Consider the following 20,000-nt stretch of genomic DNA (forward strand, 5'->3'; position numbering starts at 1 on the left):
CGCGTTATCCCCCAGCACCCGGAGTGTCTCTTCCCCGACGTCCGCGAAGCCTTCCCGTCACGATCATATGACGGAAGGCGATTCCTCACATTCACGGGATAGAAGTCGGAAGGAGTAAATAACAGTCAGGCCGCGTCAACGGAAGAGAGAAGCAGCTGGGTCAGATATTAAAAAGAGTTTTGTCGGGTTTAATAGGGTATGTAAGTGTGTTTATGTGTGAGAGTTGGGTAGATTGGCTTAGCGTGATATGGAGGCTTTGTTTTAACATATTGAGGGTTTGTTTTGATTAATTTTTCCTCTTGTGCCTGACTGTCATGCATTTTGTAGGTGTTGGCATGCGAGTCAGGTGATTGTTCTAGGGGATTGTGCCTCTGTTGGCTTGCTTTTCCTGCATTTCATTCATTGTTGGAAGTATGTAGAAGTATATTTATGTTATTTGTGATGAAATTAATGTTTCTGTTATTTATGGGATCTTGTGGTTAGTGTTGTTATATTAGTAAATATTACAGTGCCATATGTCGTTTGTAGAATTATTCAGTACTGTTAGTAAGCATCATCAATTAACAGATCAGTCAAAACTCTAATTTTTTTCAGAATTTAAAAGTGTTTGTTGGTCTTGTGAAATTATTTTACATGGAAAAGCCCAAATTCCAGAAAAGAAATTGAAATGAGTTATGTAAAGGTGATGTTTGAATATCTGGATAATAATTTGTGAGCATCAGTCCTTTCCTAATACAGTCATTATTTAAATGTTCTGTTCTATTGTGAATACAACACTGTATTTTTTTTTTTCTTATCACAATAATATAAATACTTAAATCATAAAGTAATTATGCTGATCATTTTTGGCATATTAATCTAAAGTAATATATATCTGTTCGTGTGTCAAATCAATGCGGGAAATCTTAACCGATCAGAGACAGGAATAGACCTACTAATTTGGCCCCAGGACAGGCACAGGCACTAATGCTAAAGGTGTGGCACTCCTGACAGGTTCTACATCAGAGTGAGTGGATAACATGGCGCAGCCTTCCATGGTCTCTTTCATTCCCTTGTAATGCACAAGATCATTTTACATTTTTTCATATTATTGTCGTGTTTACTATATTATGACCCTTCTGGTAGGCTCTGTCAGTGTTTTGATAGACAAAAATCATTGTATAGTATTAATTCATTATGTTCTCGGCCTTTAGTCAGATAGAATTTTGTAGATTTATGTCAATTTAAATACCAATTTTTCTCTATCATATCATATTCAGGTGGTCGACACATTTTTGTGTTTCATCACTCCCTGAAACTGGCACTCTCTAGAAACTATGGTTGAATGGCCTTGATCAGTTGCTTTCTTCTGATGTTAATATCATTACTATTATTATTACTATTGGAATTAGAATCAGTACTAATAGAAACAAGAAGTGGAAATTAAAATCTTATTTTGTCTCTAAGCAATCTGCATGTAAGGAAAATTAATAAACTAATACCACAGTAGACAAGTATATGTGTCATACCTTACTGTCCTCAAAACACTAAATAGTATTTGCAAATCTTCCTGTCTCTGTGCATAGATGGCTCTCATAGTACTTAACCACAAACGAGTCAATTAGTAGACATTGTGACCTTACCTAATTTCTCCTTTCCTTGAATTGGCTAGAAAAACATCTTTTTTACTGATGCTATGAATATCGATGGCGTTATGTTTAATGTAGACATTGTAATTACTATAATGTTACAAACTTTGGTAACAGCAAGATGATAAAATGTAAAATATTTTTGTAAATCAAGGAAAAGGGTGAACAGGCGAGACAGGCAGTACTCGTAATTGGCTCATTGGTGACTTAGTACAGGTGTAGCCATCTGTGTGTAAAAACAATTAATAAAGTAAATTCATAGTTGGCATGGCATGTATGTACATGCCATGCCCGTTGGCAATTAGTTAATGGTTATAGTAAATTTTCTCAAGTACTATAAAGGTTGGATATTTAAATGTTGGAATTATAGTGACTATTTATAGATTATAGTGACTATTAAACCATTGATCACAATTTCAGATGTAATGTACAGAAAATGAAGTAGTACTAAGTTAAATCAAAAAAATTTCCCAACTCACTGATTTGTTGTTTTCCATTTAGAAAACAGTCATTAGCTTATCATGGAACATTGACTATTTATAAAATAAGAGAGTGAAAACTAATACAATGAATGTTTTAGTTGTAATTGTTTGTAAGTTGTATGGTGTCATCATTGTGGTTCTAAATAATTAGCTTGTGTAGAACTGTAAATCTTGTTTTTAAAGTTGATACATGTAAATAAGTACATGTAAAACAGAAGATGAAAGTAGTTTGATTCATGCCTTAGACTTTTTGCCAGTTCGAAAGATGCACATGCCAATATGATATGCATTTTTTTATACATACACAAATATTAGCTACTGTTGTTATAATAGCCAGAGTAATTCTGTCTTTTTATAAGTAACATGCCATAATTTAAGAAAAGTTCAGGGTCTTGGTTACCCTTTCATTCTTTTGTTTTTTTCCAGACTAGTGGCCATTGAATTTGGTGTTTTAGCGATTCATTGAGAGAGAGCATGGATCAGAAGCCACCACCTTATAACCCGGAGATGGGCCCTCATCCACGTAAGATTCTCGGAGGTTTTATTTTACTTTATCTGTCATTGCAAAGGTTGATCTATTGATGTTGAAATTTAGTATAAATGGTTATAGGTTTAGAAAATTGTTCTCTCTGTTAGACATTACACTCCTGAACTTAAGAGTTTTTAGGCAAGGCAGTATTGAACTAGACTTTCAGATGATGTGATGGTTATTTGGCAAACTGGATATTGCAGCACTTTTTGGCTTGTCTCAGATATGATGAGGCTTTGCCATATCTTGTGTAAGTGTGCAATATACATCAAATACTTCTTAGGTGTTCCTTTGAAGTGTGTGTGTGTGTGTGCGTGCGTGTGTGTGTGTGTGTGTGTGCGTGCGTGTGTGTGTGTGTGTGTGTGTGTGTGTGTGTGTGTGTGTGTGTGTGTGTGTGTGTGTACATATATATATATATATATATATATATATATATATATATATATATATATATATATATATATATATATAATGTATATTATATATATTGTATATATAATATATGTCTATATATGTATATTATATATATTGTATATATAATATATGTCTATATATGTATATTATGGGGGCCGCGGTGGCCGAATGGTTAGAGCGTCGGACTCAAGACTGTCACGACGGCAATCTGAGTTCGAGGGTTCGAGTCACCAGCCGGCGCGTTGTTTCCCTTGGGCAAGGAACTTCACCTTGATTGCCTACCTAGCCACTGGGTGGCCAAGCCAGCTCAAGTCAGTGCTGGGTAAATAGAGATGGTGATTCGATAAAAACACCGGGCGGAAGGCAATGGCAAACCACCGCTCTAAATTGCAAAGAAAAAATCATGGAAGCCCATGATCGTCAAGACCGTGGTGGCCGAATGGTTAGAGCGTCGGACTCAAGACTGTCACGACGGCAATCTGAATTCGAGGGTTCGAGTCACCGGCCGGCGCGTTGTTCCCTTGGGCAAGGAACTTCACCTTGATTGCCTACCTAGCCACTGGGTGGCCAAGCCAGCCCAAGTCAAGTGCTGGTCCCAAGCCCGGATAAATAGAGAGAATGATTACCTAAAAAGGTACCACCGGCACTCTCCGTGGAAAGGAACTGGGGACCCTACCACGTACTCACTCCAAGAGCATCACAACATGAAAACTACAATTAAGTATCATGCTGTGACCACGGCAGCTCAGACATGAACCTACCGTTAAAAGAAGATGTGTATTATATATATTGTATATATAATATATGTCTATATATGTATATTATATGTATTGTATATATACATGTATGTATATATGTATACATACATAAGTATGTATGTATACATACATAAGTATGTATGTATACATACATATGTATGTATGTATACATACATATGTATGTATGTATGTATACATATATATGTATGTGTTTATATAAATATATGTATAATATGTGTATATTTATACATATATGTGTGTGTGTGTGTGTGTATATATATATAAATATGTGTGTGTGTGTGTGTGTCTATCTATGTTTATGTCTATACAGTATATGTGTGTGTATGTTATATATATATATATATATATATATATATATATATATATATATATATATATATATATATATATATATATATATATATATATATATATATTAGTGAATGGCAGCTAAGAAGGAATGATTCTCTTCAGTTTTCTGTCAGTTCTGTTAAGTTGTTGCCTCTATGCCATAGGTGTCTCAATGCTGAATATCAAACAAAGTGCACAGATAACATACAAACAAGCATGAAAAGACAATATCCACTGCAAATATAAAGAGTTCTTCCTCTATGATTGGGTCATAAAAGGAATGATCGCTAGGTAAGATTTATGATCCATGATAAATGAAATTGATCAGAGAATTTTCTACTTTTTAATGTTATTTATCAAAAATAATGTTTTTTCTTAATAATAGTATTAACTAACTTTAAAGGATTTAGGATTAACAATGGGTCTACAGGCGCAGGCGCCAACCCACCATGAAGCTTGTGGGACAAAGCCCTCGGGAACCCCACAGGTGGATGGGCGGTCCCACAGCCTGCCGACCCCCTTTATTTGGGGCTGTGTCGGCGGGGGCGGCAGAGGTGGCGTGCACCCGAAGTGACCACCCGAGGCTTAACCTCAGGCGTGCTTTCCGGGTAGGCGCTTGGAACATCCGGTCCTTGCGACAGGATGAGCGGTTACCTGTACTATCGTGGGAATTGAAGCGACTGGGAGTTGAGGTGGCTGCCCTCTCAGAGGTGAGAAGACCTGGTAGCGGCACGATCAGTGTGGGTGGTTACACCTACTACTGGTCGGGCCGCAGCGATGGTCACCACCTCCAGGGTGTAGCCATAGCCATCTCCAGTCAGCTTCAGCCCGCGGTAGTCGAGGTTGATGAGCGTATTATGGCATTGAGACTGAAGCATGCTTTTGGCTTCTTGTCTCTTATTGCTGTATACACTCCTACCGATGTATATAAAATCGATGTGAAAGAGGCGTTCTACGCCAAACTCGCATCTGTGGCAGACAATTGCCCCGGCGAGATATTGGCATTGTTCTGGGTGACTTCAATGCGGTATCCGGCTGTGATCGAGCTGGCTACGAGATGTCTGTCGGCCCCCATGGCTCGGTAACTGATCCCAGCAGCGAGAATAGCCTCCTTCTCCGGGACTTTGCTAGGTCCCAGAAAATGAGGATCTCTGGCTCCTGGTACCAGCGCTCCAACCCACATCGCTGGACTTGTTACAGCGATACGGGTACAGTGGCCAAGGAGATCGACCACATTCTTGTTAGCATGCGATGGAGGATCCTCAAGAACTGCAGAGTTTACCGGAGTGCCGAGTTCTGTGGCACCGACCATAGGCTGCTTGTGGCTACCCTGCGGGTCCACTTCAAAACTCCCCGTCCCTCCAGTGGCCACCCTAAGGTGTTTCACTTGGACAGACTAAGGGAGGAGGAGTGTGCCCGTGGGTTCACCATGGCAGTCTCTGACCGATTCACAGAACCCAGCAACCTGACGGACCCAGTTGCTCTGTGGGAGTTCTTCAAGCGCGTAACACTCGAAGCAGCTCAGGAGTCCATTGGCGTATGCCCAAGGACAAGGCAGAATTCCATCTCCCTGGAGACATTAGAGGCCACTGAAGCGTGTCGCAAGGCTCGGCTGAATGGGAATCAAGTCTTGCATCGTTCCATGGTGCATAGGGCTCGGACACTGCTGAGAAGGGACAAGGAACAGTTCATCAGGAACCTTGCTGAGGAGGTCGAAGGCCATTTCTTGGTAAATGACCTTCGCCCTGCCTACTAAGCCCTGAGAAAACTGAACTCTTAAGCCCTCCTCACAGATGACTGCAGTCCGATCAGCGGATGGACGGATTATCTCAGATCATGTTGGGGTTCGTGAACGTTGGGCTGAGTATTTTGAACAGTTGTACCAGGTGGACCCTCCAACAGTTAGCTTGGATGCAAGCGATGTCACAGTGCCTGTGCCGGGCCCACCCATCAGCAAGGAACCTCCTACCCTAACAGAGGTTAGGCTGGCAATTTCCAAGCTGAAGAATGGGAAAGCTGCAGGCATATGTGATATCCCTGCTGAACTGCTAAAGGCTGGGGGTGAACCTATGGCTCGGGGCCTGCATACAGTCCTGACTGCCATTTGGCAGTCTGGTACCATTCCCCCTGACCTGCTGAGGGGTGTGGTCATCCCTCTCTGGAAGGGGAAAGGGGATCGGTGCATTGGGAATCGCTATGGGAGATCCTGAGGCTCAGGGGAATTCCGACAAAGATTATTGGCCTGATAGCAAGCCTCTATACTGGTACTGAAAGTGCTGTAAAGTGTGGTGGGGGTATGTCGAACTTCTTCCCTGTTAATTTCCTTGCACCAACACTTTTCAACACTTGTATGGACTGGATAATGGGCAGAGCTACTAGCCAAAGTCAGTGTGGAGCAACACTAGGCAATATTAAGTTCTCAGACCTTGACTTTGCCGACGATGTTGCCATCCTATCTGAGACCTTGGAGTCGCTTGTGGCGGCTCTTGATGCATTTAGCAATGAGGCGAAGCCCCTAGGCCTAGAGGTCTCCTGGACCAAGACTAAGATTCAGGACTTTGGGGGCCTGTTAGGGGCACCCGTTCAATCAATCCATGCTTGCGGCGAGGACGTTGAAGTCACAGAAAGTTTTACATACCTTGGTAGCATAGTCCATATCTCTGGGTTGTCAGACCAGGAAGTCAGTAGATGGATTGGTCTGGCAACAGGAGCCATGAACTCGATCAACAAGAGCGTTTGGAGATGTCGGTACCTATGCAGAAGGACCAAGCTGCGTGTCTTCAAGGCCTTGATACTGCCAGTTTTGCTCTATGGAAGCGAAACTTGGACGCTATCCAGTGTCTTGGAGTCTCGCCTTGATGCCTTTTGTAACAAGTCCCTTCGCCGGATCATGGGGTACAGTTGGCAGGACCATGTGTCCAACCGGCAGTTACACCGTGAGACTGTCATGGGACCTGTTACTTGCATAATCCGGGATCGCCAACTCAGGCTATATGGCCACCTAGCTCGCTTCCCTATGGACGACCCTGCCCATCAGGTTGTCTCCCTGCGAGACAACCCTGGGTGGAAGAGACCTGTGGGATGACCTAGGAGATCATGGCTTGGGCAGCTCGACGAGACCTGTCGCGAGGAATTAGAGATGGGCCGTGTGCCTGCCTGGAGACTCACCTCGAGGGATCCTCGTGGCTGGAAGCGAAGGGTGGATGCGGCCATGCGCCCCCGTCGGCGTTAGCCCCTTGATGATGATGATGAATGGGTCTACTTTAGTCTTACTGTTTCTTGGATATTAAAGGGAAGAAATTAGAAAAATAATCTTTATTGATATCTTATTATTGAATTTATTAATATGAAATTTACTACTTAACCCATTAACCCTTTCCCGACGGGTAGTATTCATAGTGAACCGGGCCTCACTGCCAGGGGCTTATATCATTGCCCTAGCATGCGAGACCACTCATGCCAAATACCAGCATCCCATGCCGTTTCTTCGTAATGATACGAGGATATGTTGTATTTTCAGTTTTCATTATTTTCTAAAGTCTCTTCTTGCCATATTTCCTGATAAATCGAGACTGAAGGGTATTTCTGTTGTTATATAAACTATAGTTGATCATTATTCAGTCTATAGTCTGAATAAAATAAGCAGTGTGTGGCATCATGTAATTGAAATCGTTTTTTTTTTTTTTCTTTTTCCCTATAGTTAAAATGAGAAAGTGTTAAAAACAACTTAATCACACTTTCACTGGCAGAAAAATAATATTTTGCCGTGATTGTAACAAAAAAAACATCATGGCATGTACATACATGCCCCCGGCAGATAGTCCTGCCATGCCATGGCATGTGCGTACATGCCACCCATCGGCAAAGGGTTAATGGTGGATGAATTCTATATGTATGATGGTGAAGGTGGTCCTGACTAGTGTTTATGGCTCCAGCAACACTAGTTAATGAGCAACAGCTTTCCAATTTTAGCCTAAATCCTCATTTCTCAATACTTTTATGAAAAACAATAATCACAATTTTCAAAACCAAAAACAAAACATAATTCCTTCACTTGTATTTGGGGGGGTGGGGTGGGGGGGGCAACCTTGAGATTATTTTGAGACATCATTGAGTTAACCCTTTCCCGATGGGTAGCATTCATAGTGGCCCAGGCCCCACTGCCTGGGGCTTATATCGTCGCTCTAGGATGCACGACCACTCATGCCAAATACCAGCATCCCATGCCATTTCTTCGTAATACTACGAAGATATGTTGTATTTTCAGTTTTCATTATTTTCTAAAGTCTCTACTTGCCACACTTCCTGATAAATCAAGACTGAAGGGTATTTTTCTTGTTATATAGACTCCATAGTTGATCATTATTCAGTCTAAAGTCTGAATAAAATAAGCAGTGTGCGGCATCATGGAGTTGAAATCATCGGTTTGTTGCATATTTATTTATTTATTTATTTATTTTTTATTTTTATTTTATTTTTATTTTTTTATTTATTTTTTATTTATTTTTTTTTTTGACATAGTAAAAATGAGAAAGTGTTAAAAACGATTTAATCACACTTTCACTGGCAGAAAAATAACATTTTGCTGTGATTGCAACAAAAAATAACTCATGGCATCTCCAAACATCCCCCATGGCATGTACATACATGACCCCGGCAGATAGTCCCGCCATGCCATGGCATGTGCGTACATGCCACCCACCAGGAATGGGTTAAAGAGGTGAGATGGAAGAAAAGTACAAAATTCTTCCAGAAGTTCAGCTTACATAATTCATATTGACAGATTTTTTAACAAAATGACTCTGCCTTCCAGCGGGACCCCCTCCTCCATATCAGCCTATGCCACCCCCTCCACCACCAACGCAGATTGGATTCGTTGGTGCGACCCCAGGTGCTAGCACAACCATCATCACCACACAACAACCGACTTACGGAAGCATCCCTGTAGTGGTCCAGCCTGTGCGGGGGGCAGATGTTATTGTTGTTGGAGGATGCCCAGCTTGTAGGGTTAGTGTGGAATCTGGTTCGGTTCAAAAACTTGGCAAAATTTTTCTTTGATATTGGTAGTGAGGAAAACATCTGGTACTGTGTATTATTTTGGTTGGACTATTCTTTGTTATTAAATGTTAAATGTAGCGATGTGCTAATTCACTGATATTACAAATGGCAGTCTGATCAAGTATCAGTAAATGGGGAGAGGGGGGGGAGTTAGTGTACAGACCTGTACTTGTGATTGTGGATTATTTATAATAAGCATTAGATATATTCTTTGACACAATAATAATTTTTTACATAATAAATGATAAATACAGAAGATAAGTGAATTAGAAAAATATATGTATGTATATATTTATAAAAAAAAAATATATATATATGAAAGGGATGTCTCCATTTCAGGTGGGTGTGCTAAGCGAAGACTTCACTCTGGCTGGTCTGTGTTGTGCTTTCTGGTTCTTCCCCATCGGCATCTTGTGCTGCCTAGCCATGAGGGAACGACGGTGCAGCAACTGTGGAGCATGCTTCTCTTAGTATTTGAAAAGTTTGCCCACACACCTTTTCTTATCTGTTTTTCTTGGTCTTGGGAAAGCATAGAGTGGGAAGCACAACATTTACACAAGAGTTTCTCACCAAATTGGGCAAGGTTGTATCGCTTTGTAGTGGTGCTTGCAGCCATGTTCTTCGTTATTAGGAGCAGACACTTGATGAGATGTTGCAAGGCAAATCAAGAGGATATGCAAGCATAGCCTCCATATGATATTTTGGTTACCATCTACTTTTGGATTTGCATCTTGTGTAACTGTCATATAACTTAAAAAAAAAAAAAACTGCAGCCTATATGCAGCATTATCAGAGAGGAGAGGCCCTCTCCCACAAGTGTCTGCTCCTCTTTGTTGTAGCAGAACAACAAAATACAGTCTTGTTTTCTGTATTCTGTTTTAGTTGGACATAGTTAGATTTGTATTTTATATATATATATATATATATATATATTACATATGTATATATAAGGAAAATATATAGTTATGATATAAAGGTTTATGAATATATATATATATATATATATATATATATATATATATATATATATATATATATATATATAATAGATTCCTATGATGAACTTAAGAAAGAAACGTCCATGTGAGTTAAAATTAGGGCTTGATTATTGGCATTAAAAGTACAATTAATTTCTCATACATGTACAGTATCTTGATTTTAATCCCAAAATAAAATTTATGAATGCGGTTTCTGAAATGAATGATTACCGCTCAATTAAAAAAATGTCATGACCCAGAATGGTCATTACATAATGATTTGGTATGAAGTGAACACCTTTGATCAGATATGATAGTCCCGAACAGATATTTGTATTCTTTTGTTCACTCTGATAAAAGGTTTTCGAACTTCTTGTTTTTGACTCATATCAAAAGCAAAAGAAGACCTTGTTGTTGGACTTTTGAAAAATAACCAACTTATTTCTTCACTGTGATTCAGGAAGTCATCAGGACTGCTAATAGGTTCCTCTATTCTTAATTCAGATATATTTGTATACTGATTCCTGTGAGAGTTAGACATGTAAGTACTTATTCCTATTTTTGGGGGTTGTAGAATTTTCTTGTTCTGAATAATGTCTTGATTCGGAAAATAACGAGGCATTTACATACTCTGTTGATTTCTCTATAGTGTTGTATGTTTTTGTAAAGAAATAAAAGACAACTGTTATGTAGTTTTCACTTTCCCAGGTTTTAGCTAAATTGTAATTTGCATTTATTTGCATATACATTTTAGGTAAAAGAACAACGACTGAAAGAGTTTATGGATGTGATCTACCTTGGTTCATCTGCCTTTACCTCTCCCTCCTGCTCTTGTTGATAGAAAATTTATTTTGCTGGCTTGATGCTAAAGAACTACATTTCTTTGTGGATCATTCTCAGATATCTTGATATGAAATGAAAGAGAGCAGATGAAAAGCTTGTTCCATTATTTAACAACATATTCAAGTACCACATTTTTATCACCGTTTGCTCTATCTTGCACTGAATACCTTGTAAACTTGTTTCCCTTGCGATATTTGTGCTTTTTATTTTCTCTTTTGTTTTCCTTTGCCCATTGCTCATTAACCCTTTCCTGATGGGTGGCATGTTCGTACATGCCATGGCATGCCTGGACTATCTGCCGGTGGCATGTATGTACATACCATGGTGTGCGTATGGCCATGCCATGAGTTTTTTTTTTTTTTTTTTTTTTTTTTACAATTACGGCAAAATATTTTTTTTGCCACTGAAAATGTGAATACATATTTATAAAAACACTGAACATAAAATTCTATCTATATGGAATTAATAATATAAACCTGTTGAAACTAAAGTTATCTTATAAAATAACTTGAAAAAAAAAAGAAAAAAAAAATACAAAACCTACTGTTTCAACTCCATGATACCACACACTGCTTATTTTATTCAGACTATAGAGCGAATAATGATCAGCTATGGAGTCTGTATAACAACAAAAATATCCTACAGTTGATTTATCAGGAAATATGGCAAATAGAGACCTTAGAAAACAATAATACTGAAAATACAACATAGGCTCTTAGTATTACGAAGAAAAGGCAAGTGATGCTGGTATTGGGCATGAGCGGTCGCGCATGCTAAGGTGATGATATAAGCCCCTGGCAGCAGGGCCCAGGCCACTATGCCGTTGGGAAATTGTTTAATTGGTTGGGTTATTCCCAATCTTCTTGTTTACAAATGATTACTTTTCTCAACACAAGCTGGTTGGGAGTGATACATGATGCTTTGTTTCTAGGAAATCATCTACATCTGCAATTTTTGGTAGCCAAATGTAATTCATTTATTATCTATAAGTTATAGTAGATGTGTGATAAGTGGAGTGTTTTTCATAATTGAAATTATTAGTTTTAATACTTTGTTGTAGTTGGTCATTTTTGTTACTTTTCTCACATAGTAAAGTAAAATATAATTATTAGGAAATTGACATTAGGAATGTTAATCATTATTAAGATTTGTTTAGGCCTTTTCTCTTAAGTGTGACATTTTTTATTAGATGACGCGATATACTGTATAGCACGACTCCAAACAACAACCACTGAGGAGCCCAATATGAATCAAAACCACAAATTGTAACTGCTTCATGGTGGGTTTGTGTCCCAAAGGCAGTACAAGAAGTCTTATCTGTAACTGCACATGTAGAGGTAAATGATATAAGTATGAAAGAGTAATAGTGGGTACTGATATGTGTGTATACAGACAGCCATCTATTTAACTATACAAATAAGTATCTGTGTGCCCAATTTTTTTTTTTGCTTTTTGAGTTTTGGGGTCAGAGGAATAGCATTGCAAGCTTCTACTGCTAATTTGTCATCTCCAAAACAAACTAATTAGTGATAATTTCATGTAGAATTTGCAATTTAGGATAGGTAAAGTAATCATTTATGTATATTTTGGTACTTGCCAGTTGACTAATAATACATGAAAGCTCTTTCTTTGGACTTCACACATAACAGGCAGTATTTGCTTTTTCTAATTGTTCCAAACACTTGCCAAAGCTGATTTTGTAAACAAAGGATTTTGTCATAGAATTCATATGGGCTTCAGTGTTTTAAGACATTGCTTACTGAGACATAGTTTTCGTACAGAAAATGAAGAGCCACTGTGTTTAATATTTAATATTCCTTAGTTTAGAATGTATATATTTATTCTTTCAATAATTATAGTTGCACTTTTGTAAAGAGTTTGTGGAGAAGGATAGCAATTTTCACAGAGAAAAAAATATATTTATAGGTTAGCTTATATAGAAATGATACTGGGTAGTTAATACAAATAATTGTATTTACACCAAAATTTCTTGTTCATAATCTTTCATTGCTTCTTTTTTCTTGATTGGGATAAATACCTAATCAGAAATTTAGTAGCAGAAATGAAGAATAAAATAACCATTTTTGTGTTGCTAAAGAATAATTGGTTATCTACTATTCAAAAAGAGGTTAACATAATCATCTGACTTTCATATTGAAGGAATTAAGTGTATGAGGCTAATATAAGTTGTATGGTTCTCCAGCATATCCTACATTACCAGTTATTTTGAGGATGAATGATATGAAGTGATATGAGTCCAAACCACAGATTGGGAGCATGGCATATATTTATAAAGAAGTAATGGATGTTGTTGCAGTTATTTATAATATTAGTTAAAATAGACACCACCTGCTCTCTCTGGCATTCATTTTCTTGCAAGGATTATTACAATAAAGGTATATGTGCAGTGGTACAATTTTATGTATTACATGAATTCAAAGAAAATATTTGATTGTTGATTTAGAAGAGATCTTCTTACAAATGAAGCCCTCGTCATTATTTCATTTAGTAGAACAAGGGAAAATAAAATACAGAGAGTAAAATATATAGAAACAGAAGTAGTATTAACAAAATGCATATTCAGTTTATAGACACTGTAGTTGCATCAAGAAAGGAAAAATAATGGAAACTAAATAGATAGTTTGTACACATGATTATCCAGAAGGGTATACATTAGTTAATAACACAAAAACATATTAATAAATAAGAGTGCTTCTGTGGTTCATTGATGATCATAGAAGAGGACATATACCATACACAATTGTGAATCGTCTAAATGTCAGTTTAAATGTATTAAGACTTCATATTTCTTTGTCTCATCACTGAAGTCAAACGTTGTAAGCAAACTGGTGTCTCATATCTCAGTGAGTGTAAGATGTATGTTCTGAAGAAGCTATTGAGTCAGAAGTGGTTGGGTGGCTGTTTCCTCTTTGTTCCTTGCTGATGCCTCTGCTCATTGATAGCTAAGTAAAAAAACATTGTAATTTCGTCAAATGTTCTAAACTGTTTGTACCGAGCTGCAGCCAAACATCATCTTTCTCTCGGAATTCATCTCCTTTTTTCACTTTATTAGCATATTTTAACAAGTGGAATATTAATATTAGTGATATATGTGGCCCCAGCTGGACAGAAAATAGCATTCTTCAAATAATCTAAGTGTTTGATAGGTCGCATAACTGTTTGATTTTCAGAGGTTTTTGAGTAAGTATTATCCATTATTGCATTGCTTTCCGTGTATCTCGGACAAATATATATTTCCACTGCTTTCAGTTCATTAATTCAGAGAAGACTCACAGTATTTCAGATATCTGCATTTTTCCCAGTCACCTGTTTGCATATGATAATTTGCCATTCAGGTCAGATAAGAATATTCCACTACATTTCTGTTGGTTATCACCAAAGGCTAATGAGTCATGTGGAAGACATCTTTTATATAGTAATTGTTCTAGATAAAGATAGAAGATGAAGGGTCCATAGCCAAAACCATTCTTATTCCAGAGATCAAAGCAATGTTGTTAAAATTTTATGACTAAGTAGGTTCTTTACAGTTTAAAAGGCAGATCGCATATGAATTAATCATTAATGTTACACAAGAATTAAAAGGAACAATTTATCAATGTAATCATTTAACAAATACATAAGTAAATCATTAATAATTCTTGCTGAATTTCGAACAGCTTTTGAGTACACTGATGATGACTAGAATAACACGTAATTCCTTCTAACAAACAATCCTTTACAGCCAGATATGAAATGAATGACATTATATAAAAAAGGTACTTACCTTGTAGGCATGTTCATGGGAGGTTGTAACTGCATAAGTGTGCAAATATATCTGTACTGTATGGTTACAAATCCTTCAATTTACCACTACTCTTTCAGGCTTTGGGAATATGAAAGCCTTTTGTAGTGAGGATTCAAAGTAGGGTGCCTGCTTCCACGTAATGTCCTGGCCCTGTTCACTGTGCAAAAGAGCCACTGTGTTCACGTTATAGTGAACACGACGAAGAACATTTTCAACGCTCTCCTTGCACCCATATTGCCTCAGCTGGTCCACTAGTGTGTCAACGTACAGAGAACCTAGGGAAAAGGATAATGATAATTATCGCTTTTCTTTTGGTGGTTCTAGTACTTATCAATGTATTTGGGGATGTATTTTTTTGTATGTGTGCACGTGCTTGCGTGAGTGTACACATATGTGGGGGAGTGGGCTGTGTTTTGTGTGTGTGTGTGTGTGTGTGTGTGTGTGTGTGTGTGTGTGTGTGTGTGTGTGTGTGTGTGTGCGTGCGTGCGTGCGTGCGTGCGTGCGTGCGTACTTGCGTGCCTGCGCGTGTGCGCGTACGTGCGTGCGTGCGCGTGTGCGTGTGCGTGTTCATGTGTGTTTGTTTGTATAACTAATTATTTAGTATCCATCGAATCAGACTACCACAAACACACACATAGAGTGAATAAATAGCATGCATACCAACTTCCCATTCCACGCATTATCACACAAGACCCCAACAACGGTAAAAAAAATGCTTTACCTTCCTCGCCTCTAGAAGCGTACTGGTACCACATGGTCGCGTAGGAGATGAGCGTGTCAGCGAAGGAGTTCACCTGAGACACGTCTGTATAACTGGCGTACTTGTCCTGCCACTCGTTGCTAGCAGGGGCGCGCCATCCGATGGAGTCAGTGGATGTCTGGAGAGCCGACAGTTCCTTGGGCTGCGCTGTGAAGGGTTTTTTTTGAAGGGTTAGAGAGAATGCAGGAGAGGGGAAGGGAGGAGGGACGAGTGAGGAAAAGAAGGGAAGAGAGGGAGGAGGAGGAGGGGGGAAGGGAGGAATGAGGAGGTGAAGAGAGGGAAAGATAGGAAAAATAAAAGAAGAATGGTGGAAGAAAAAGAAGAAGCAGATAGACAGTGAGAAAGAAAGGAGAGAGAGAGAGGCAAGGAAAATATTTTTTGAGTTTAGACATATCAAGGGGCATACTTCATAGGAAAACTTTATTCATCTTCATTCTGGCTCATTCGGGTAACAGTTTTAAGACCGCTAGGTAAAAGTGCACAATGTAAGAAAAAAAAAAAAAAAAGTGCCAATTTTGAGACTACCACCCAACAGGATTTTTTGGTTTTTATCAGTGTTATAAATGCCCATGACATCAGTACAATCCGGAAGCCATAGTAGCATTAATTTCCATAGCCAAAGTCACTGCTAAATCATAAATCATATGTGCTAAAATACCCATTGTAAGAATTGGGAAAAAGGGTTCAACAGCAGTAACTATAATCCAATCTGCAAAATAAAATAATGTACCACTATCTTAATATATAATTTTAAACTGTACCAAAAATGCAGTATATTAAAAGCACCGAAGTAAAAAAAAAAAAAAATCTAAATCAGGATAAATAGGTCTTTTAAAGAACGTGTATAATTTCCCGCATTTTCTATGCTTTTCACCAACGAATATTCATGCAAAAACAACGCTCAAAAAGTAAAGAAATTATATAAAACACAATTTTGAATCACGAAAAAAATAGGAATTCAAACACAAGGGAAATCTCAAACTTCCTCTTATCACACAAAGAGATATATAGATAAATAAATTAATAAAATAATAATAATAATCTTAATATTAAACTTACACGTTGACGAAAACCTCTTTCGATCTTTCTTCACAGCACACGCCTGTATGAAGAACAGTTTGGGCTTCTTGTTAAACCACTCAATTTCCGTGAAGGGTTGGATGAGGTCGGTGCGTCGATGAATGCGCTGTTCATTTTTCACAGTAAGGTAAGTCTTGTTTCCGTGGCCCATGAACCACACGACCAGGCTAAGAGGGAGAGGCGTTGGGATTAAAATTGTTTTCCCCTAAATGAGCTGTGGTCGTTTGACTTCGATCCCGTTTTTTCTTTTAAAGATTAATTGTGGTTGATTTATGTTGAGATTAATTGTATTGGTTATGTGGTTAATCTTTTGGGTATTAGATAGTTGTTTCGTGTTTTTAAAAAGATTAATTGGGTTTGATTTCTGTTCAGATTATTTGTAATGATTGTAATAATTAGACATGTTTAGTTTTTTTTAAGATTAATTGGTTAATTTATTTAATTATTAGTTATATTAATTATGTGATTAATTTTGCCGTAAAATGATCTCTGCCAATTAAACTTTTTTCAATGAACGTCTTAAAGCTGAATGGTATGTGCATATTGTAAAAGTAAATTTAAGGTTACCTGTCGTAAAACTTGTTCCTAGCTGCCTTGAGTTTGCTAACAATTGTCTTTATCTCTTCAGCTGTGGGGTCAATTTTCACGAAGACATCAAACTTATATTCCTTTTCAAACAGCTCCTTCACTTTGACGAGGTCCTTGGCTGCCCCGTTCCTGTTCTCCATCATGTTGAACACGATGCACAGTCCTGGAGGTCGAGAAGCCACGGGGTATCGGTTGAGGGTGTCCAGAATGCGATCGATATTAGGGTCTTGTCCTCTCTTCATTGCCTTCAGCTGATCGAAGAGGAAAACGAGTCTGTGAGTGTAAAGGCGGTTGAGGAGTCGTTTCCTCATCATTATGAGCGTGAGGTAGTAGAAGGCCACGTCCTTTAAGCCACGCACTTTCGCCAGCGCCTCTTGGTCTATCTCCTGAGACAAAAGGTCCTTCACTTTGTCATCATTCTCTATGGCCTTCGACTCCCGTATGATCTCGTAGAGGCAATAAACGTCCTGGGGAGTGAGGGAGTCGCAGATTTTCATCATGATCTTGTTCTCCGCGTATACGAAGAAGGTCTTCTTGCTATAATGCCCGATGTCGCCCCTCTTCAGCGGAATCTTCTTGCTCGAAATGATATTCCCGAAATTGACTTTGATATTCTCGGGCGCGGATATGTTGAACATCTCGAAGATTTCGGTGAATTCCAGAATATCTTCTTCCTCGTTGCTGAGCTGATCGTTTTCGTCGGAGAAGTTACTCTCCAGGGTGCTCAGGGTGTTGGTGTTAAACTCCACACTGCTGAGTTTGAGGATGCGGAGTTGCAGCTCGCGGCGTACTTGGTTTATGCTCTTCTCTCTCAAAGATCTCTGCAATAATAATAATAATAATAATAATAATAATAATAATAAATAATGAATAAATGAATAAATAAATATAAGTACATAAACAAGTATGTAAATAAAAGGTTTGTTTAACTGTTCTTTCAGTATTAACAAACTGATTACCGAGTCCTTCTGTCTCTTGCATTGTCAGACAGATTTCTGCGAACTTAAGCACTTGACATTACCTCAAATTTCTCCAATAATCTTGTGACGGAATCTGACGTGTCTTCGCCTCGGAATTCTGTCACCACGACTTTCTTGCCGATACTGACGCCGTCGGTATAGCCAGAGGCCGCGCAGGTTGTCTCTTGCTCTTCAATCTGTTGCATTTGTTATTCGGAATGGAAACAAGTGCAATATAGCACTGATGTTATTTTGATTATCTGATTTATTATTGCACTATATCCTTGATTTATTTGATAAACATTGTTTTGTTTACTTCATTACGTTGATATTCACTCTTTTTTATTGTTAATGTGTGTGTGTGTGTGTGTGTGTGTGTGTGTGTGTGTGTGTGTGTGTGTGTGTGTGTGTGTGTGTCTGTGTCTGTGTCTGTGTGTCTGTGTGTCTGTGTTTACGCGCATGATCGGTGAAACTTACCTTATTAGGATTGACAGAGAGGAAGAGCATTTTCGGAACATCTTCATCGCGTACTTTTGATAAAATACCTTTATCTGCAAAGATTTAATATATCAAAATCCTAAATACATAATAAAATAAATAACCTCATCTTAAAAAACAACAACGCCTATGTGAGTATCTTAAATGCAATGAACCCTTCTGAAAGTTCGTAGCTCGAAAAGAAATAGAGTGTATTTACCCACAGTCGCAGGTTTCGGAAGACCAACGGACATGGTAGCGGCCGCCAACCTTACTCTACACGCCAAACGCCACCGAGTGATGATGTTAATAACACCTTGTTTCTTATATAGAGCAAGATGATAACAGTCGTTAACTGTTATTTTGTCTTTTTTGTAATTACTAGTGAGCCCTATTTTTCTCTATCTCTCTCCTTATCAACCAGACGATATTTGGATAGTAACGTGTGAATGTGCACCGTGATTGGGTCTTATCAGTTGTTATAACGTGCTGGGTCGTGGTAACAGTTCTTGTTCTTGCTTGTTTCGTACTTATATGATAACGATGGAGATAAAAACAGGATGTGGTGGATTCCTCAAAAAAAAAAAAGTTTTCTTTTAATTAATTCCTGTGCGTGTCCAATTTCGAAGGACACTTTTATTTCCAGACTTTTAGCGTTTTTCCCCTGGATTCCCTGCTGAAGCTGGACTTTCTTTTACCCTCTATTCGGTCCAGAAATGAACGGTAAACAACAAGCGCCCCTTTATGAACACTGGGATTCATTTCTTAGCCGTCCATTTCTCTTTTTCACTGTCCAAGAAATAGATTCACAGTGGAATGTTGCATGTACTGCTTTTCCTAACACCCGCACTGTGATGAGAGATGAGTAGCTACGTCTTTGTTCCTTCGTGTTCCTCATCTGGGATCCCTAATGTTTGAACTTGAGAGCGCAATTTCTGCATCGATGTTCTTGATGCCCCGTTATCCTGGACACGCTGTATCTTCTCTCTCTCCTGCTCTACACTGAGGAAATCTACTCTCTCCCCTGCCCCCCTTCACCCTTTCAACTGCAAACTCAGCTTTCGCTAGATGAACACTTTCCGCCACAGCCTGGTCCACACCAGTCCTTTCTCTTCTCGAAAGAGGCACCTCTGCCAGCTTGTACTCCTATGATATACAGTACTTTGGTCACACCGGTGCCAGTACCATTAAGCATGTCTCTCAGCACAAGTAAGCCAATTCCAGGGCACAGCAACAGCGCCCTCTTCTGTCATCCTCTTATTTTCTTCCCTTCTGCTCATAAACCGGTGGA

The 20,000-nt window shown here is 38.6% G+C and overlaps 2 protein-coding genes across 7 annotated transcripts in view; one reads left to right on the top strand and one right to left on the bottom strand.

Annotated features, from left to right (window-relative positions):
* The window catches only part of LOC119579409 (brain protein I3-like), a 13,330-nt gene extending 2,445 nt beyond the window's left edge, over window positions 1-10,885 (top strand). For 2 of the 4 annotated variants that reach the window (XM_037927208.1, XM_037927207.1), the window contains exons 2-4: window positions 2,537-2,633; window positions 8,976-9,169; window positions 9,560-10,012. In XM_037927208.1, the coding sequence (XP_037783136.1) occupies window positions 2,585-2,633; window positions 8,976-9,169; window positions 9,560-9,691 (375 nt within the window). In that variant the 5' untranslated portion in view covers window positions 2,537-2,584 and the 3' untranslated portion in view covers window positions 9,692-10,012. Of the gene's footprint in view, window positions 1-15; window positions 197-2,536; window positions 2,634-8,975; window positions 9,170-9,559 lie in introns of those variants that run through there. The other 2 variants (XM_037927206.1, XM_037927205.1) reach the window with 2 other exon arrangements.
* A 2,405-nt stretch (window positions 10,886-13,290) lies between these two features.
* Window positions 13,291-20,000, bottom strand: part of LOC119579411 — a 12,667-nt gene continuing 5,957 nt past the window's right edge. Inside the window, exons 2-8 of one of the 3 annotated variants that reach the window (XR_005229286.1) lie at window positions 18,710-18,783; window positions 18,295-18,429; window positions 17,253-18,094; window positions 16,665-16,852; window positions 15,567-15,752; window positions 14,825-15,120; window positions 13,291-14,003 (exon numbers count right to left, since the gene is read on the bottom strand). Coding sequence is in view for 2 of the 3 variants with exons in the window: in XM_037927210.1 (XP_037783138.1) it covers window positions 14,900-15,120; window positions 15,567-15,752; window positions 16,665-16,852; window positions 17,253-18,094; window positions 18,295-18,429; window positions 18,710-18,783; window positions 18,930-18,963 (1,680 nt within the window). In the remaining variant the exon portion in view is untranslated. Of the gene's footprint in view, window positions 15,121-15,566; window positions 15,753-16,664; window positions 16,853-17,252; window positions 18,095-18,294; window positions 18,430-18,709; window positions 18,784-18,929; window positions 19,080-20,000 lie in introns of those variants that run through there. The other 2 variants (XM_037927210.1, XM_037927209.1) reach the window with 2 other exon arrangements.

This window comes from Penaeus monodon, chromosome 12 (genome assembly GCF_015228065.2).
Source record: "Penaeus monodon isolate SGIC_2016 chromosome 12, NSTDA_Pmon_1, whole genome shotgun sequence".
In the NCBI taxonomy this organism is placed as follows: domain Eukaryota; kingdom Metazoa; phylum Arthropoda; class Malacostraca; order Decapoda; family Penaeidae; genus Penaeus; species Penaeus monodon.